We start from the raw sequence: 19,793 nt of genomic DNA, 5'->3' as shown, positions 1-19,793 counted from the left end.
TAGTTAATATTAACATTGATGAATAAATCAATAACAATCAATGCTTTTCTTAGAATAACCTTTTTTGGATACGCAATTATACAGCATTGCCTGAAGAGTATCCTCCATTTGCTCCCGCCGCCACATTTGTTATGAGTCTCAAGATGGAACGACGGGAAACAATCATTGCCGAAATTATTAATATATTCTCCATTATTTATTAAATAATCGTAAATTCAACGCTTTTGCTTTAAAATACATACAGTTAAAGTAACTAAAATTCCTAATTTTATTAAAAAATTCAAATTCGAAATGTCAAAAAATGCAATATTTAGTTTTTTATGTAGATTAAATTATTATGAATTTCAATTTCAATAGCAGAATTAAAGTTGGCATTTAATGAACTCAAATTTAATCAATTAACATAATTTGTTGTTCAACTTGTAAATTAAAAAATTAAAATTTACCATAATGTGACTATACGACTAAATTTCCACAATATATAATATTTAGAGTATCGTAATCTATTCGTAAATTTGTGTTATTTAAAATGATCTGTAACCACTTTCAAAAGGAAATTAAATATGCATTAAGTAAATTCATTATATGTATATACTCCATGCATCATGCGTTGTTCCACAGTTCAGTTTCGCGGACTGTTTTTGCTTCTCTCAATTTTTGTGGTTCAAGATGAGGCTACTAAGGTACGTTAAAAACTAGTTCAATAATTTTATGTACTTAATTTAGTTTCATAATTTTTACAGCCACCTTTTACCATTGAATTCCATAACTTTTCCTGTGCACTTCGAGATCCCAACTGGGTATTGCAACTCGACTGTAAATTGCATCGAAAGCGCATATATCCATCAATTTCTGTGGCTTTTAAACTTGCCAAGCAAATTAATGAATATAATTTGCTATATCATCTGCAGTTTGTCAAAAAGGATAATTCGAAAAAATCCGTTGGACGCCTCAAACTCGATGGTTGCAAATTTCTTGAATCGTTTTATAGCAACAATATGGTTGGAAAGTTCTTTAAGCGCATTCAAAGTGTCAGCAATCTGCCCAAGAAATGTCCAATTCCTGGAGTAAGTAACTCCCACTTAGCTGATTCAAATTAATTAATAATCAATGAAATTTTTCAGAATAAACTTTTGGAGATACGCAACTATACTGTATTACCGGAAGAGTATCCTCCGTTTGCGCCCGCCGCGACATTTCATTTGACTCTCCAGATCGAACGAGGTGGAAACATAATAGCCGATATTATTAATGAAGGCTCTATTAGTTATTAATTGTCAAGATAATTGCAAGCAACCGAAATAAAATGCTTCAAATTAAATGAATTAAGTGTAGTAATTGACACAACTTCTGCTTAATGTTGCCAAACATGAGTGAAATAGCAAATTAAAAGCAAACTGTATTAAAAAATCATTAAGAAATTAATGAGAAATTTTAAATGAAACTGTCATCAATATTGCGGTTAATTAGAGGCAATGATTGCATGATTTCCTTTCGAAATTTTTGCATATCAACCACTGAAAGTCACAAACAGTTATTTACGTTCCTTGAAACATGAATTGTCACGCATTATTATTGACTTTAATATCGATCGTGCTTCTGGACACAAGTCTGGCAGAGGTAAATGATAAAGACAACTCGTTAATTAAGAATAGTAGAATATGAAATTATTCTTTCAGCGACCCATGCAAATTGAAATCAACAATTTCACTTGTGTTTCTTACTACCCAGAGGTAGCTCACGAGTTCAGCTGCACTCTTCATCGAAAACGCGTCTTGCCTTCTATGTCTGTGCGATTCAACCTCAAGGAAACTGCCGAGGCATTCAATATTATTTGCTCCTGGAGAGTTGTAACGAAGGGAGCTACCTTTGCCTCAACGAACATCACATTGGATGGCTGCAAAGTTCTGGGTTCGTTTTATGGCAACAACATTGTCGGAAAGTTCTTTAAACGCATTCGAACGTTCGGAAATTTACCCAAATCATGTCCTGTTCCAGGCGTAAATATTTTACTGATCGCATTATAGAACATCTTCTATAACTTTATTATCATTTTAGAACACTCTTTTTGAAGTACGCAACTATACAGTTCTAGCGCAGGAATACCCGAAAAATATTCCAGCTATGACGTACGAATTCGACATGCAGATGGAATACAAGAATAGAGTAGTTGGCGATATTTATATTCGCGGAAAAATTTCTTATTAAACAGTTGTAATTGGGTGATCTTTAAATAATGAATAAAAGTATAACCAAAGTATATAAAAAGTATAAAAATATAACAAACTAAAACAGTTGTTATTTTCACACTTGCAATCAAAGCAATCAGCCTTCCCGCTGAAGCCTGGAGTACCTTTGGCAATTCATAGCAATCAGCTTTGTAATCAAAGCTAAAGATTGGCGCCTATTTTAAATAATAGTTTGTTAATGGTATTTTAATAGTTTTTGATTTGAAATGAAGATGATGAAGATCTAATGTTGTAAATTTTACAGTGACAATACTATTGAAATGTTCTTTCTCAAAAAATCTCCAATTTCTGCATTATGTAATTCTTTCTTATTGATGAAAATATCCACAACAACCAATGACATTTTTAAAATAAGCTTTTGGAGATAAAATCATCTTATTGCTTATGCCACAATATTTCATATTGGGCTTAAGATGAATTGGCATAGAATAAAGATAATTCATATTATTAATATATTATGAATGATTTATTTAATTAAATTTTTCAAGGATGTGCAAGTAAATAAATAATATTCATTCTGTTCAATGTTAACAAATATCCAATACGTGACATAACCCCAAATAATGACCTAACAAATTTAAAATAAACTGTATTAAAAAATCATTAAGCAATTAATGGAAAATTAAAAATGAATCTTACATCAACATTGCGATTAATTAGAGGCAATGATTGTATTATTTTCATTCGAAATTTATGCGTATCATGCACTAAAATCACAAACAGTTGCGTTCGTTCCTCGAATCATGAATTACCGCGCTTTGTTAGTGAATTTAATATTGCTGGGGATTCTGGATACAAGTCTGCATGAGGTAGATGTTAAAGGAAATTTGTTGATTGATTTTAATATAATATTTATTTTTAGCGCCCCATTCAAATTGAAATCAACAATTTCACTTGTATTTCACACTACCCCGAGACAGCTCATGAGTTCAGCTGTACACTTCATCGAAAACGCGTCTTGCCTTCTATGTCTGTGCGATTCAACCTCAAAGAAACGGCCGATGCATTCAATTTTATATGTTCCTGGGGCATTATTAGGAGAGGAGTTCCCATTGGTATAACAAATCTCACATTGGATGGTTGCAAAGTACTGAGCACATTTTATAGCAACGTCAACATTGTCGGAAAGTTTTTTAAACGCGTTCGAACATTTAGCAATTTACCCAAATCATGTCCCGTTCATGGTGTAAGTGTTCCATTGATCTCTTAGACTTTCTTTAATCTTTTTAACTTTATTATCTTTTAAGAACACACTCTATGAGATACGAAACTACACAGTTCTGGCTCGGGAATATCCACCCCACGTTCCAGCAGTTACACATTACTTTGGAATGCAAATAGAATACAAAAACAGAATTATTGCTGATGTTTATGTTCAGGGCAAAATCTCTTATTAAACAGTATTAAGTGCTGATATATGTTCAATAAATGATACATTTATGCTGAATTATGTATTTATCTACTCAGAATTCATTACATAGCCTTGAAATTTTAACGGTTGAAACAATTACAAACATTTTTAAATTGCAGCGAAAGGTTGACTCATATTTTTAATGATGGCTGTGAACAACAGCCGAGAATGTTTTGTTTTTGAATCATCATTATTTACTGAACTAATAATGATGACTTTATAGATTTGTTGAAATATGAAAAGTTGAAGTTTGGATTGAAGAATCTCCTCCCAATCCTGCTGAAATGATATATGAATGGAAAATGAAATAAGTAATATAATAATTTCTATTATTATTTGCTGTATCACCTATTAGGTTAGGTTGGATCGGCAACCTCTGGGGAGGCAAAGCATAAAATCACCTCTTAATGACAACATTTTAAAAAGCATCCTTTACACAAGGTGTGTTCCTCTGAATTGTTTCATATTGGTCAGCTTCAGCACATGAATTTACTAAGCACTTCACGAGTTTTGAAGCAGTCAGCTTTGCAAATGTGCTGCAAGCTTTGCCGCGCAGTTTAAATGTCGCATTTTGATACCAGTTAAACAAAATGGAGTTAAACATCAATTGAACGTGACGTATGCTAATGATATTGCAATTGCAAAAAAATTTAACGTATTAAAAGTGCGTTTAGAGAAAAGCATGAAGCTTATCTGATATAATACAAATGTTTGTTTTAAACCAATTTGTATTTCAACTGTTCGCACTCTATAAAATACGCTGCTCACTGCAAAATAGGTTTGAAGAGAGCTACGAACTATGGATTATCGCGCTTTGCTTTTCACCAGCATATTGCTTAGTGTACTGATTTCAAGTCAGGCAAAGGTTAGTAAAAAGTTAATGTCTGCCAAATGTTAATTCAAATTTTTTCTTTTAGCTGAATATTGAACTAAACAACTTTAGTTGCATAGCTATTGCGCCCGAGTTAGCCCATGAATTCAGCTGTACTCTGCATAGAAAGCGCATTCAACCCTCATTATCGGTGCGATTTAATGTCAAGGTACCGGGCGTCCATTTTTATCTTATTTTTAATATGGCTATGATCAAAAAGGATAATTCTAAGATGTCAGTTGGCCGCCATAGGCTTGATGGCTGCAAATTTTTGGAATCGTTTTACAGCCAAGTTGGTTTCTTTAAGTTCTTCAAGCGCATTCGGGCAGCCAGCAATCTTCCCAAGAAGTGCCCGATTCCAGCTGTAAGTAATTGATTGATTTTTCAAAATTTCCTTTTATAATATGCATTTTTATAGAACAAACTCTTTGAGATACGCAACTATACAGTTCTGGCCGAGGAATATCCTCCAGGTATTCCAGCAATGACGTACGAATGGGGCATGAAAATCGAATTCAATGAGAAAATTATCGCTCACATATATGTTCTTGGAACTACGACATATACATAAATATTAAATATTGTTGATATCGTTTTTCTGCACAAATGTAAGTCGTAAATAAATTGCATTAAAATAGGCAACTTGTAAATTTCAGTTACAACTTAATTAACTGTCTATTAACACGCTTTTAATTGCAGCAATTTCACAATCGGCCATTTAACAAAACCGATCAAAAAGCTAGATTAGCAAATATTAATACACATATTAAAAACGCTTTATGCGTGTTATTATGTAATTTAATACGTTTATAATTGCTTTGTAAAGCCTGATTTATATTAGTTTTGTTTCAAAACCTCTTCCTATTCACTCTTTAATTCTCGTGAAGTCAACGTTCGAACAATGGCTTACCGCTTAATTGTTATAGTTATAGCTATTCTCAGCTTTCAGTCCTTGAATGAGGCTAAGGTAACAAACAGAATGTAAAGTTAATTTTAAGAATTTTATTTATTTCGAAATCTTACAGCGACCTTTCACCATTGAAATCAACAATTTTACATGCCGAATGCTTGATCCCTCATGGGGACACGAGTTCACCTGCATTATCTATAGAAAACGCATTGTTCCAGTGATGTACGCACGCTTCAGCCTTAAGGAAAGCGCCAATGACTTTAATCTGTGGCTCGATGTGGGAATTCTCAAAAGAGATAAAACCAAAATCAGCATGGGACGTCACAAACTCGATGGCTGCAAATTCCTGGAGTCATTTTACAGCAACAACATTTTTGGCAAATTCTTCAAGCGCATCCTCAGTGTCAGCAACTTACCCAAAGGTTGTCCAGTTCCAGCTGTACGTATTGCAAATTTTATTAACATTTTTAGCAATATCTAAATACGGATTTTATAATCGTAGAACAATGTCTTCGAGATACGTAATTACACAGTTTTAGTGGACGAATATCCACCGAATGTGCCAGCTTTAAATCATCAATTGACTTTGCAAATTGAAAAGGATAACAAAATCATTGCCGACGTTTATGTTGAAGGATCAATTATCTACTAAAAGATGTTATTAATACAATAGCAATGTAACACACTTTCATTTTTAATTGTCGTTTGTAGAAAATTGTATGTGAAATACACCAACACACAGCTTTAATCAAAAATCCTAAATAAACAAGTAAGACAGTCACAGACGAGTGTGCTCAACTGTGAAACACCTGATACCTATTGTACACAACAGCAAAATCGTGTAATTTTTAATTTCATAATATGTCAAATTAAAATACCGCAAAAATATTCCAACGGATAATATATTTTTAGTATTTTTGTCATCAGATAGTATTCATAGTATTTTTGCGGTATAATAATGTGGTATATTTCAAAATGAATACGCCACTATTTTGCTTTTCTATTATTGATATCGTACTCCATTGACAGTATACCACAGAGTGCAAAATATACCAGATTATAAGATGTTCATACTGACGGACGGACCTCGCTATATTGTCTCGTCTGTTTATGCAGATCAAGACTATATATTCTTTATAGGGTTCAAGATGATTCCTTTTGCCTGTTGCATACATTATTGCAGGCACAAAACAATAATACCCTTCTACCCTATGGGTAAGGGGTATAAAAATGAAAATAACTTTAGTTTTTCTGGCCATTTATGTATATATATATTTCGATGCTTTTCTTAATCGCATTATTTTCGAAAGCAACAACATTCGTAAAATGTTTCAAATATATTTTGTAGGTAATTGTTTTGTTTTTTCTTTTTTTTTGTCTTTAGGTTTTTGTCTTGTTAGGAATAGAAATTGCAATATATAATACATTATGTATGCGCACACATTGTTTCAAAAAACAATAAAGTAACAAATGTCTTAGGGATACATACAATACATACAATAGTTTATATTTACCATACCCAATACGTATGTATGGTTGTGTGTGTGTGTTGATGTTTGTCTGTCTGTTTGAATGAATGCATGTATAAGTATATTGTGTTGTATGTATAATGTATAGGTTTGTTTATTATCATATTTATAATAGCCACATTTCATAGAAGTAAGCATACTATCTGTACAAGAATTTTATTTATGAGAAGAGATAGAAGGGGGGACGTTTTTAGACGGTTTGCTGCTGCTCCTGCTGCTGTTGCTGGATGTTGCTGCCACCATCATCTTCATCTTCCAAAATGATGCTGCAATAAATAAATCGAAGCGACAATAAATAAATCAAATGCATAAATTACGAACGTATTACGTTCGAATGTGTTCGAATTGCGAAATGCTGATAAAAAATTCAACTCACATGCGTTTCCTCAACGATTTTCGCTTTCTGCGCAGCTTTTTGTATGTAAATTTACTCGGTGAGATTTTATAGTCTTCATCGAATTCCAATTCGAGTTTAATCAGATTTTGCAAGTTCAATTGGCAGTCCTAGAAATCCCAAACGCACACACACAAACAGAAAACAAAAAATGCAATTAATAGCAATCACACCTGGCTCAATGACAAACGAATATTTGTGTTTTCGTTTGCGCTTTAACGAATGTTTTTGATGCGACGCCAATAAGTATGCTATAGAAAATTACCTCGAGATTTTTGAAATGCCAACGCGAATTGCTTGGCGAGCCGCCATCAGTGGACAGCTGGCTGAGACAGGTGCGCATTGTGGGCCAGCATTGGCAGCGTTTGTTGGTTATCTCACAGCCCGGCTCCAGCACAATCGCCTCATCCGCAGTGCAGTTGCTCAGCTGGCTGTATGTGAGCGCTGTCAAATGTTGCAGATCTGTAATCACACGAGTGAGTGAGGGAGAGAAAAGCAAAGCAAACACATTTTTGGAAAATTCAGCAATTATGCATGACGTGTGTGTGGGCGGGGGCGGGGGCGGGTTGCGATTGCTCATTAGATGGACAATCGATAGAACGAAAATCCAATTAATTTTCGTGCATATTAAAAGCACATTAATTGGACATTTGTTTGATTGTTGCTCCAATTTAAATAAGATGATTTATTTATTTATGATTTCATTTAGTAACATTCCTCTCAACTGTAAAGAACACTTGAATAATGAAATACAAAGTATTATTCTTGACCCTAACTGTCTTGACTTTGCTGCACTTGAGTGAAGCTAAGGTACAATTTTAATTGAAACCAATTTGTGATTAATGAGATGTAATTTTTACTCCTTCACAGCGACCCGTCTCGGTGGAGCTCAGAAACTTGACGTGCTTAAACATTGAAGCGTCAGTTGTGAGTCACATTCGCTGCGAAGTGCATAAAAAAAAAGATCCGATCCCTCGTTTTCCGTGAATTTCAGTCTATTGGAAACAGTGAAATCGTTTAACATTGTGATCATCTTGGATATTATGAAGCGAGATGGCAGCAAATTGAGCTTGGCACAAGTCAAAATGGATGGTTGCAAGTTTCTCAACTCCGTCAACATCAGCAGCTTTTATGGCAAGTTCTTTAAGCGCTTTCAAATTGGCAGCAATCTACCCACAAATTGCCCAGTATCAGAGGTGGGTATTAATATTATAAATTTATCTAAATTATGCCATTAATATGCCAACCAATATTTACAGTGCATAACGTATGGCATGACAAATGTCACAATGAGCCCTGATATGTATCCGACCGGAATATTTGACTTAAACTACCAATTGCACCTCAAGTTTCTGCGGGGCGAACAATATTTGGTGTATGTATTCTCAGAAGGCTCTGTTTTCTATTAGTGCAATTAAGCATATGGCAATCGGACGTTATTGAACTAATAAATTAATGTCAACACAACGAAGCAATTAGAAATATTAAAAGAAATAAATTGTCAAGTGTTCTTTGCTTTTTGGTGTGCTCTTGCGATATATTCATTATGTTAAAATTATAAAATAATAGCTTATATATTTAGTATATATTTTATATCCTTTCTTCTAATACTTTTCACGAACAATGTGAACAATTTACAAATTTATATAAATATAGCAAAGGAAAGAATTGCATCGTGCGACATCGCTTGAGATCAAATTAAAAAACGACATAATAATTTTTAATCATTAAAAAAGACATTGTAAAGGTAATAGATTTGCTAAAATCGGTTCTGAAATTCTGTATTCCGAAAGCGATTTCTGTTTTTGCGACTGCCTTCAATTTGTGTAACTATCTTGGAGTCTAACAGTTATCCAACATCAACGGAAGCAACCATTATAGAACTAATCCATAGCAAGAGCAATATGTTTCATATATTGTCAAAAAAAAGCAGAATGTTTTAACATACATTTTGAAAGCGTTCGAATGACGCATTTAACATCAGAGCCATGTCTACATATAGCTTATAGACTGGTACATAGTTTGCGGATAAACTTGCAATTTTAATATGCAATGAGCTTATAATTAAGTTTATAGATTGCAAATATTAGATAACCGAAAAACATTAAATGCTTTTATCAGAAAAAAACAAAGCACTTCCACTCAAAAATAAATAATTTAAATTCATTTAAAGTGATTTTATTATATGGGTTAAAATATATTTAAATATTTATAAATTTAAGAAGCTAATGAATGCGCATTTAATATGAAAAACTAACTTAAATTGTGTACCACACTCAGATCTAAATGACCAGCAATTTTCACTTGCCACTAATATCCACTTTTATATGATAGGCACCGGGTATCTGAGTGGAATTTAAGATGTGATAAACATAATAAAAAATGCTGAGAAGTAGCTTTCGAAATTAATACGGCGCACATGCAGTCCAAACAAAAACAGAGATAAATATAGAGAAAGAGAGATAGAGAAAGAGAATAAGAGAAAGAAGAAAAGACTTACCCATGCAGACGCCGAGACCGCTGCTAATGGGCAGTTTGGTAACACACTGAAGGGGCGGTTCGCATTGGCCGGAAAAGCCGCCGGGTCCGCCGCAGGATTCGCCCAACGTTTTAGCGCATATGCGGCAGCATCTGCACATGAATAGAATTAGAGTGTGCGAATGTGAATGCGAATACGAATGAGAATCGTAATATTCGAAATATATGTATGTGTATAGGAGGAATTGTGGAATAGATACGCATAAAATATTGTAGATGAGTGGTTTAACTTACTGGCATGGATCCCAGAGCATTAGGCCCTTGCCGGGGCAGTCGAGGGCCCGTATAACATCGCATTCCTTTGGATTGCAATAGCATTTGAGTCCATTTACCACATTGTTGCTGCCAGCTGCTGCCATTATCAGCAGCAGATAGCAGCATGAATAGATGAGATAGATCCGTACGTTCAAACGACCAAAATAACTTCCGTTTCGTCGCATCCTATGCGGAAGTTTCGCTTTGTTGTTCTGTTTGACTGACGTCGACGTTGATTCGTTGTTGTTGTTGCTGTTGCTGCTGCTTCTGTTGTTGTTGCTGCTGCTGCTGTTGTCTTTGTTGTTGTTTATTGCTGTTGTTGTTGTTGTCCTTGTGCGTATATCCATGCCAATGGCGTCGGCTACTCCCACAGTCCCAGTCACAATCGCAGTCGCCGGCACAGCAACAACAACACCATCACCTACAACATCTACACCCACATGGCCTTCTCCATTTCCTCGACCATCAGCTCCTACTCCTACTCCTGCTCCTACTTCTGTTCCTCCTCCTGCTACTGCTCTTCCGCCCATTTATAGGCAATTTTTATTGTGTTTTTGCTGCTGTCGCTTCTGGTGGTGCTACCGATGTTGTTGTTGTTGTTGCTCTTGTTGTTGCTGCTGCTGTTGTTTGGGTCTGTTCGTCCTGTTTGGTTGCTCGCCAGGCAATTTGCATGTTGACTGCAAACCAAAGCGTTGTTAAATGATTAAAATGCCATAAAACTATGCCACGCCTTGTGTCCAAGGCTTTAATGGGTGGGCTTTTATGTAACCGAGAACCGCTGCGGCTGCCATTTCGTTCCTAACGACGATATTTTGCCTAATTTTACCGCATTACGCTTAGTGTAGCATACTTTTCGGGAGGCCAAACCCAAAGACTGCTTTCAATTGCGCTACAACAATTTCCGTAGCATACTTTCGGGCTGTTCATTAAAATAGCACAATTTATTATATTGTATATCAATAGCAGCTATAGCTATGCAGCCCCCAAACTTTGTCCCACTCACTCCGTTGCCTTTGTCGCAAGTTCGACAAAGTTCATTATGAATTTTGCATAGTTCAAGTGTTATTTTTATTATTGTTTATTGCTGTCGAAACTGTGCATAATTAATGCGAAGGACTTTTGCAATCGTTTCGGCATAAAGGCCAAGTGTCTCATTTTCATTTATTCAACGACCAGCTCTCTCGCCATCGCCACTGAAATTCTAGTTATAAATAATAGAAAGCATACTTTTGGACAGCGGCAACCAGTGTGGCAAAATTGAGCTAAATAGACTTTATGCTGGCTTTCGCTTTAGCTGAAGGATTAACAAATAGCACAGCTGGATTATAAACAAAGCTATTGTCCGTTTCATTTCTTTGCACAGTTGATGCTAAAAAATGCGTATTTTTCAGAGAGGATTTAACAATATTTTTGCGACTGTTTAAAGTCCTCATTGAAGTGAAATTATTATTAAAATGAAATTGAAAATAAAGCATGTATTAAACGCTCAGCTCATAAGTAGCATTAAATTGTGTGGAGATTCAGAAATGTATTCATTTATATTCTTTTGCACATAAACAACTTATGATAACATAAATGTATATTCATTAGTTATTCACACAATTCTCTAGAGATTGCCATTTGCTTCTTCAACAATTGCAAAAATACACAAATATATACAAAAATTTACATTTTTGCTACGTTTGCATGACTCGGTTTTAGCTACAAACTGATTTTCATTTGTTGCCCCTTCATTTAAAATGCTGTCATCTCTGGAAATTGCATTTCCCAAATCAATTACGCAAAATGTCATCAGGAATACATTATTTTATTTTTTTAAATATACTTTATTTTTATATTTTGTCTTTTTTTTGACGAATGTGAATGCAATTTTTGCTGAATTCAATTAATTCCAAGCGAATAAATTACAGAAATTTCATTTAATTTACACATGAGAAACATTGTGGTGTTGTTTGTGGCAAACGAATGTATGCAAACACAAGCACTCACCAGCCCCTTCTATCCTCCTCCTCCTCCTCCTTGCCCCCTCGTCTTCTCTCCTCTTTGCACGCAAGCAGAGAGGAATAAGCAAAACTTTTGTTATGAAAAATTAACTCACAATTGAAGCTTGCAGAAACTTTTGCTGTTATTTTTTATCACTAACAAGTTCAGCTATAATAATATAATACTATATGTGGAGAGAGTGTGAGTGTGAGAGTGTGTGTGTGTGTGTGTAGCAAGTGAGAACTTATCTTTTTTGCAAGGCGTAAAGTTGTTGTAATTAAAGTGATATCGTAGTAGCTGGGAAGAGCGCAAACAAAACCTAATTGTGTTTAACAATTCAATGATACTTGAGGCTCTTTCTGTGCACATAAACTGGGGATTAGAAGGGGCTGAGGAGGGGGTCCTGCAGCAGTCACTCAATATACCCAAAGGGCGCGCGAAGAGTGAGGGGGTGAAGGGAGCGAAGGACCACAACCGAATGACCAAATAATCAACATTTGCTCTTTGTTTGTGCTGCTTTTATATACACTTCACATATACTCGCATATATATATAGATATTTATTGTATATATCGTAAATTTGTTGAGCGTAAAGCACTCGTGTATTTGTGTTGGCACACACACAAAACACACTAACTTACACACCAACACACACACTCTCATTCTTGTAATGTTGTCCCAGTTATTGTTGTTGGTTTTTCTTTTCATTTATTTCTGTTTTTTTTTTATACTCGTTTGTCAAGCACTTTTCGATTTGCCATTGAATTTTGTTGGCAAATTTTCCTTTCATTTTATTTTGTTTTCTTGTCGTTCCTTTTTTTATTTTTTGTGTGTTGAAGGAAACTATATGAAAGTAAAACGTCAAGTATTCGGTTAGCCACTCACTAACACACACATACGCACACACACACACTCGCACACTCACACACACGAGTGCACACCTTTAGCTCTATGTTTTGGGTATTAGAAAGCAACGTTCATTGGCCGCTCGCCATTCGATTCCGATGACGATGACGATGATGATGACGTTGACGACTAACGTTTTTGCTCGATGTTCTTGTTGCTGTTGTTCTCTTTGTTGTTGTTGTTGTTGCTATTGTTGCTGGTGCCGTTGCGCTTTGGAATTCGCCTTATGAATTTTTCATGCGCTTTTGTCTGCCACACGCGGCCATTTGTGGCAATAGACTGACTAACCGAAACGAAATCGTAACTGAACACCTTTTGCCAGTTTCGTCCTGTTGCCAGGGAACAAAAATATCCCAATGTATTTCCCGCTCTCGCTCTCTCTTTCACTCTCTCTCTCAGCGTCGGCGCACTCTCAGGCAATTCAATTTTGGCGAAGGGAATTAGTAACGATGGCGAGGAGAGGGGAGGGGATTAGATGGAGACTAGAAGACAGAGTTATCAGACGGATGCAAAGCATTTGCCTCAAAATATAAGTCATTCGGTTATTGTAATTACAATGGCATAAAGCGCAGGAAGACGCAGCTTAGGCACATCTCAACATCTCTCAAACACATCAGGGGCCCCCCGTTCATTATGTGTGTGTGGGTGGGGGGGACGGAAGGAGGGGCGGCTAATGGGCAATTACGAGTGTAAAATCTCATGCTTTATAAACTTTGACGCCGTGTCAGCTGCTAATAAGCATTCCAAATGCCATAAAAGCCGCCACTGCCGCATGGCCAAGTCAGCAGGACCTCGGGACATTGAAGACTTCAGCACATCAGATCACTGGGAAGTCGCTGGGAAGTTTGTGTGTGGTAAGGGAGAAGACATCTAAACGCTCACGCAGCCCGCACAACTTGCAACTTTTCCAATTAGCGGAAAAAAAAACAGACACACAGACACACACACACACGCAGCAGCAGCATAGACATTCGGAGTCTTCTCGGCAAAGTCCAAAGTTGGCATTGGTTTTAGGTCCTTTTGGTCCTGCCGGTTGGTCTCTTGGTCTTTGGGGGGCTTCTTGGCCTGGCCACAGTGAGTCCACAGTAAATGTTGCGTAAAACAACTTGCTGATGCGGGCTGCTGGTTACGACTCCGAAACTCACACTCTCTGTGCCCCCTTTTGGTGTCTTCCTCCTCGCCTCGCTTCCCTCGCAGTCAAAGCAATGCCCACTCTACGTTTGGCAATTGAACAAAAGAGCAATCGGGAATTATGAGTGGAGCAAACTTTTTAACAACAATAACAACGAGAGTCAAAAGGAATGCCCAAAAAAAAAGAAAAAAAAAGAGAAGACAGGAAGGAATGAAAGCACAAGCAGAAGAATGCTTTAGTCAAGTGTAATACCCTGTAACTGTGCAACATCAGGGTTGTCTAGACTTACAAGTTGACAAAAATAATACAGAACATATTAGGAATTCGTTTTTTTTTTATATAAAACAAATAGAAAGTGTAGCCAAAAGTATATTAAAAAATCCTTAAGACATCAATTTGATATTAAAATACTTTTTGTAAGCTACCCGCTAAAAAAAAAGAAGAAACACCCACAACTTATTATAGCCCGCCTAAGCTAAGCACTTTACAGGGTGTCAATATAGATAATGGCGGTAATTACTCATTTTGATTGATTGAGATGGACGGTTGCAAGACGCAGCTCATGGTTTTAATGAGATATGTTTATTGCTGGCCAACACGAGATACTGTCAAGCCACCCTCAGCGCCCACTTTTACAGGGTAACAATATAGATATATTGTATGAATTTATATAGGGGCAAAGCTGGAAAAACTTGCGCTCAACTTGAGCTCAAATTGATAGAGTGCAAAATAATGTGCAACATTGTGTGCAGCAGCTGGAGATGTGCCACTGAGCTGGACGATGGAGACAAGAGACGACGACGACGACGACACAAAGAGGAACAATGTTGTAGGGCGAAGGAAGAAAGGAGGGTGAAAGGGAGGAGGGAAAGCGACTTCTTTTCAGCACCGCTTAAAATGTAAATCTCTTTTGTGAATGTGCATTTCGACAATCTACGAGTATTTATTAATATTTTTACTTTTTCTTCCCATTTCATTTTTGGTATTTTCATTTTCATATTCATTTTTTTTTTGCGTGTTGCTTGCTTCACATTTTGTTGAATCGCTGGCGGCAAAAGTTTTGCCTCAAGTGCGCATTTCATTCCCGAAATGTTTTTCTTACATTTTTTCCCGCAATGCTTCATTACTTTACAACTTTTTGATGACAGTTTTATTGGCCATATTTCCCGTAGAACGCCAGCTAAAAAAAAAAAAAAAAAAAAAAAACGAACACAAAATTGTAAAACGAACAAAAAAGATGAACACATTTCTTTGCATGCAACGCTTGCAGGATTCTATGGGGAATATTATAGAATTATGGCAATTTTTTATAGAATTTAAGTGGGAAAAGCTCGCAGTTTATAAAGTGATTTGACTGCTACTAATTGAAGGATAAAGCACAGCTGGGCTTAACATAATAACTTAAGAAATGTTCTTATTGTTGTTGTCAAGTTGTTTCATAACTTTTTGCTCTAAATCGTTTACAAGTTTGACAAGTCAATTACTTGGCAGCTGCACTTAATCGAAACAAAGCGAAAATTGAATTAATATAAATATTTTTGCAGAATTTTGTTCACACTCCCATTATCTGTGCTCATTTATCAACCGATTTTAATTAACATTTCCAACACCTCGTCACATACACAAAAAAAAACTACGCGCTCGCATTATCGACAAAAGAATTTATCGCATGCATAAGTCAAATATATTTGAAAGGAATTTCAAGTAATTAATATGCATAAAAAATGAAAACGCTTTTATTCGATTAAACTCTCTAGAGAGGGGGAAAATACTAAATTGCTCATGTTGAAGTGAACTGACAGCCGAGTTATTAGCTTCTTTAATTAGGTTGCACTAATTTGCGCAATTAATATTTCAAATTATTCTAAAAATATGCACATCCATGTACATGTGTGAGTACATCTGCATGTGTGTGTGTTTTTGTGTGTAGGTGTGTCAAACCCATTTTAGCCGCCCAATTAAAATTTAATCTTCTTATTTTCGCTGCACAACATTTCCATTTAGCGATAATTAAGTATTTAAGCTAAATATACTCGCGTTTACCAGCCGCTTATCATAAAGACTCACAACACTTGCCGCTTTCTTTTTAAAAACTTTACAGCACTGCAATTAGCTGTGATTGATAGTGTTGATTAAAAGTGTCATTTCAATTAACTCAGCTGAAATTTAATTCTCTAGGTGAAGTTATATTACAAGGAACTCTATACTCAATATCTTTGAAATCTATATTTTGATTCGATAAAACATTTTGCTTACGCTTTACACTAAATGAAGTTCATTATCTTTTAGAGGGCATCACAATCAAGTACTAATAAAATAAGCTCTACCTACCTAGAATCTTTTAATCATCACAATTATTATAACGATTCAAAACTTGACGAGTTTTTTTTAAACATTTTACAGCACTGCAATTAGCTGTGATTGATAGTGTTGATTAACAGTGTTGTTGCCTTCATTTCAATTAACTCAGCTGAAATTTAATTCTCTAGGTGAAGTTATATTATAAGGAACTCTATACTCAATATCTTTGAAATCTATATTTTGATTCGATAAAACATTTTGCTTACGCTTGACACTAAATGAAGTTCATTATCCTTTAAAGGGTATCACAATCGAGTACTAAGAAAATAAGCTCTTCCTTTTCTTAGAATCTTTCAATCATCACAATTATTATAACGATTCAAAACTTTACGAGTTCCTTTTAAACATTTTACAGCACTGCAATTAGCTGTGATTGATAGTGTTGATTAACAGTGTTGTTGCTTTCATTTCAATTAACTTAGCTGAAATTTAATTCTCTAGGTGAAGTTATATTATAAGGAACTCTATACTCAATATCTTTGAAATCTATATTTTGATTCGATAAAACATTTTGCTTACGCTTGACACTAAATGAAGTTCATTATCTTTTAGAGGGCATCACAATCAAGTACTAATAAAATAAGCTCTTCCTTTTCTAAAGCATCTTTGATTCATCGCAATTATGATAACGATTCAAAACTTGACGATTTCCTTTTACTTTACAGCACTGCAATGAGCTTTGATAGTATTGACAAACAGTGTTGTAACTTGCAATTCGAGTAACTTAGCTGTTTAGTTTAAATATCGTTGTCAAGGTTATGAAGTATTATATATGTAGAACCATATCATTTAAATTATTATTCTTCAATATTTAATAAGCTTAATTTCGAAGGCATTTCGCTTACGTTTGACAACACTAAACTGCGATCATTATCTTTTAGAGCGCAGCGAAATCGAATATTTAGAAAATAAGCTATACCTTTTTAGAGCCTTTCATGCACCACAATTATCTTAATCTTCAGGTTTAGCAACACTGATCATTAGCTTTGTCTAATCATCTCTGCACTTTACAGCCCTTAGCAGAGTACAAATTGCATTCACCACAGTAATCCACAGCCTTACAATACGCTTCATATCACTTAATAGAATTTAACAGCACTGATTGTTCACATTGCGCATTCATCATCATAATCCGTGGTATTTTACGGCACTGATCGTTAGCTTTGGCCATTAATCTGTGCTTAAATCGGAGTGTATGATCTGCAATTGAATTGTTGCATCCTTGGCCAAGTGCTCAATCTTTCACACTACAATACGAATGTTCTGCGCAAATTTTGAATAATACAGTTTGTCATTCTGTAATAATGTCACCAATTCTCACTTACCTCGCGTATTTCCTGTTCATTATCTATGTACTTTTGATAATTTGAAAAAACCTCCATATTCACAAAGTGCGACATTTTGTTTTTGCCAAAAAAAACTTGCTTGTTTACGCCGGTCTCTGCCTCTTATTACAAACACAAAGTAAAACGAAACGATAGACGCACGAATAAATCGAATATGACAGAGTTGATATGCCTGCGATATATCGATAAAAGCTTACGCACAGAAAAGTAATAAATTAATTCACTTCTGAGCTATCACTTGAGTGCAGTGTTGCCAGGTTCTGAGCACCCGTATAAGCTAGATTTTTGAAAAAAAAAACAAGATAGAAAAGGCAAAATTAAAAAAAAAAAAATAATGCAGAAAAATAACCTACACCCAAATGAGAGAAAATATTAAACCTTATTATGTTTTTATATGGGTTGCAAAAATCTTTGGGGGCTATATTTATGATTAGGTCTTTAAACTTTCATTGTGACAGTTTCCAATAGAAAAAAAAACCAAATCAAAGGGTATGGATTTATAATAGTTTTCTGTATTATTGAACAAAAATTGTATTAAATATCTTATTACTGCCTATTGCTAACATATGCTTCTTCGATGCTGCGAAAAATTTGTTTATACATACATATATCTCCTTTGGCATTTTAACAAACGCTTTATTTAATTTCACAACTCCAAACGATTAGTGGTAACACTTCAAAAGATCGTTCTTCGATGACACTATTAATTAGAAATAAATTCACGATCATACGAAATGCACATAACCATCGGCAAAAAAAGAACAAGCATGCATATTTTTCTTACAGAACAAATCGTTTATGTCGCAAATACATTTAAAACTAGAATATGTTAGATGAATTTTAAAATAAGCTATATTTCAAGCTATAAGCTAGATGCATATTTTACAAGCTTTTCCATTTTCAAATATGCTAGAACTAGCTTATAATAAGCTAAACTGGCAACACTGCTTGTGTGTGTCGTGTGTATTCCGTCACAATTGAAGTACAATATAATATATTAAATTACATTACATTAAACAAAATGTCCAACGTAAGTTATTATCTCGTATAATTAAGAAGATAAATATTCTTCAATTTTTTTTTATTGCATGTGCATTGTAGGGCGGTGACTACAATCCCCCACAAAATACACAGGTGTCGCCACAAGCTCAGCAATGGTTTGCGATGGTAGACAGAGATCGATCGGGCAAGATCAATTCCGAAGAGCTCCAGTCAGCCCTGATTAATGGGCGTGGACAGAAGTTTTCGGACAACGCATGCAAATGCATGATAAGTAAGTCGAATCATGCAAATCCATAGAGGGTTTCCTATGAGTCAGTCTGAGGTAGCTTTCTCAAATAATGTGTACATAAACAAAGGAATTGGCCATTTGCTTCTATGGCATTTTCTGGTGTTGCCTAAGCATTTGATGATTGTTTACTTAAAGTTTTTATGTGTGTTTATTTGACTTTAAAATGTTTTATTTTGTAGACATGTTCGACGACCACGCCAGCGGCACCATCGATATCTATGAGTTTGAGAAGATCTACAACTATATCAATCAATGGCTGCAGGTCTTTAAGACCTACGATCAAGATGGATCCGGTCATATCAAGGAGGGCGAACTGACGCAAGGTAAACGTGAATGATATCTTAACGATAGCAGCTTTAGATAACTTGTGTTTTATGTATTTTCATGTAGCCTTCACTCAAATGGGTTTTGCGCTTAGCCCGGAATTTATCAATTCCCTGGTGAAAAAGATTGATCCTAATAACAAAGAGGTCTCGGTGGATCAGTTCATTGTGCTGTGCGTGCAGCTTCAGTGCTTAACGGAGGAATTTAGACAACGGGACACACAACAGAATGGCACCATTACCATTAGCTACGAGGACTGGTTGGAAATTGCCATCCGCAACCATATCATTTAA

The 19,793-nt window shown here is 35.4% G+C and overlaps 6 protein-coding genes across 8 annotated transcripts in view; 5 read left to right on the top strand and 1 right to left on the bottom strand.

Annotated features, from left to right (window-relative positions):
• Window positions 1-487, top strand: part of LOC133845300 (uncharacterized) — a 168,890-nt gene extending 168,403 nt beyond the window's left edge. For both annotated transcript variants that reach the window (XM_062279730.1, XM_062279731.1), the window contains exon 4: window positions 54-487. In XM_062279730.1, coding sequence (XP_062135714.1) covers window positions 54-203 — 150 coding nt within the window. In that variant the 3' untranslated portion in view covers window positions 204-487. The remainder of the gene's footprint in view (window positions 1-53) is intronic.
• A 118-nt stretch (window positions 488-605) lies between these two features.
• On the top strand, window positions 606-1,378 carry LOC133845801 (uncharacterized). The gene is made up of 3 exons (XM_062280373.1): window positions 606-683; window positions 744-1,067; window positions 1,125-1,378. The coding sequence occupies exons 1-3, from the start codon at window positions 606-608 to the stop codon at window positions 1,272-1,274; spliced, it is 552 nt and encodes a 183-aa protein (XP_062136357.1). The 3' UTR covers window positions 1,275-1,378.
• A 4,187-nt stretch (window positions 1,379-5,565) lies between these two features.
• Window positions 5,566-6,202, top strand: LOC133846347 (uncharacterized). The gene is made up of 2 exons (XM_062281287.1): window positions 5,566-5,880; window positions 5,944-6,202. Exons 1-2 carry the CDS (start codon window positions 5,596-5,598, stop codon window positions 6,091-6,093), a joined length of 435 nt encoding a protein of 144 aa, XP_062137271.1. The 5' UTR covers window positions 5,566-5,595; the 3' UTR covers window positions 6,094-6,202.
• Window positions 6,203-6,681: 479 nt separating this feature from the next.
• Window positions 6,682-13,316, bottom strand: LOC133843537 (uncharacterized). 2 transcript variants are annotated; one of them, XM_062277136.1, is made up of 6 exons: window positions 13,082-13,316; window positions 10,137-10,834; window positions 9,865-9,995; window positions 7,630-7,826; window positions 7,347-7,474; window positions 6,682-7,236 (listed from the first exon to the last, which is right to left on the bottom strand). In XM_062277136.1, exons 2-6 carry the CDS (start codon window positions 10,685-10,687, stop codon window positions 7,161-7,163), a joined length of 1,083 nt encoding a protein of 360 aa, XP_062133120.1. In that variant the 5' UTR covers window positions 10,688-10,834; window positions 13,082-13,316; the 3' UTR covers window positions 6,682-7,160. The 2 variants fall into 2 exon arrangements, with proteins under 2 accessions (XP_062133120.1, XP_062133121.1); XM_062277137.1 differs by having other exon boundaries at window positions 13,181-13,316.
• LOC133843538 (uncharacterized) lies at window positions 8,241-9,012 on the top strand. Its single transcript, XM_062277138.1, has 2 exons — window positions 8,241-8,560; window positions 8,624-9,012. Exons 1-2 carry the CDS (start codon window positions 8,408-8,410, stop codon window positions 8,771-8,773), a joined length of 303 nt encoding a protein of 100 aa, XP_062133122.1. The 5' UTR covers window positions 8,241-8,407; the 3' UTR covers window positions 8,774-9,012.
• A 5,590-nt stretch (window positions 13,317-18,906) lies between the features above and the next one.
• On the top strand, window positions 18,907-19,793 carry LOC133845799 (peflin-like). Its single transcript, XM_062280372.1, has 4 exons — window positions 18,907-18,915; window positions 18,987-19,158; window positions 19,356-19,499; window positions 19,567-19,793. Exons 1-4 carry the CDS (start codon window positions 18,907-18,909, stop codon window positions 19,791-19,793), a joined length of 552 nt encoding a protein of 183 aa, XP_062136356.1.

Source organism: Drosophila sulfurigaster, chromosome 3 (genome assembly GCF_023558435.1).
Source record: "Drosophila sulfurigaster albostrigata strain 15112-1811.04 chromosome 3, ASM2355843v2, whole genome shotgun sequence".
Taxonomy (NCBI): domain Eukaryota; kingdom Metazoa; phylum Arthropoda; class Insecta; order Diptera; family Drosophilidae; genus Drosophila; species Drosophila sulfurigaster.
The sequence above is the reverse complement of the archived record's forward strand: the minus strand, read 5'-3'. Positions and strand labels throughout refer to the sequence as shown.

What these genes read in the sequence shown, in the direction of transcription:
- LOC133845801 (XM_062280373.1), top strand. Translation starts at nt 606, where the DNA reads ATGCGTTGTTCCACAGTTCAGTTTCGCGGACTGTTTTTGCTTCTCTCA. An exon ending in TTCAAGATGAGGCTACTAAG is followed by an intron (nt 684 to 743) that starts GTACGTTAAAAA and finishes TAATTTTTACAG; the next exon opens with CCACCTTTTACCATTGAATT. An exon ending in AGAAATGTCCAATTCCTGGA is followed by an intron (nt 1,068 to 1,124) that starts GTAAGTAACTCC and finishes GAAATTTTTCAG; the next exon opens with AATAAACTTTTGGAGATACG.
- LOC133846347 (XM_062281287.1), top strand. Translation starts at nt 5,596, where the DNA reads ATGCTTGATCCCTCATGGGGACACGAGTTCACCTGCATTATCTATAGA. An exon ending in AAGGTTGTCCAGTTCCAGCT is followed by an intron (nt 5,881 to 5,943) that starts GTACGTATTGCA and finishes TTATAATCGTAG; the next exon opens with AACAATGTCTTCGAGATACG.
- LOC133843538 (XM_062277138.1), top strand. Translation starts at nt 8,408, where the DNA reads ATGAAGCGAGATGGCAGCAAATTGAGCTTGGCACAAGTCAAAATGGAT. An exon ending in CAAATTGCCCAGTATCAGAG is followed by an intron (nt 8,561 to 8,623) that starts GTGGGTATTAAT and finishes CAATATTTACAG; the next exon opens with TGCATAACGTATGGCATGAC.
- LOC133843537 (XM_062277136.1), bottom strand. Translation starts at nt 10,687, where the DNA reads ATGGGCGGAAGAGCAGTAGCAGGAGGAGGAACAGAAGTAGGAGCAGGA. An exon ending in ATGCTCTGGGATCCATGCCA is followed by an intron (nt 9,996 to 10,136) that starts GTAAGTTAAACC and finishes ATTCATGTGCAG; the next exon opens with ATGCTGCCGCATATGCGCTA. An exon ending in AAATCGTTGAGGAAACGCAT is followed by an intron (nt 7,237 to 7,346) that starts GTGAGTTGAATT and finishes TATTTATTGCAG; the next exon opens with CATCATTTTGGAAGATGAAG.
- LOC133845799 (XM_062280372.1), top strand. An exon ending in CGCATGCAAATGCATGATAA is followed by an intron (nt 19,159 to 19,355) that starts GTAAGTCGAATC and finishes TTTATTTTGTAG; the next exon opens with ACATGTTCGACGACCACGCC. An exon ending in GGAGGGCGAACTGACGCAAG is followed by an intron (nt 19,500 to 19,566) that starts GTAAACGTGAAT and finishes ATTTTCATGTAG; the next exon opens with CCTTCACTCAAATGGGTTTT.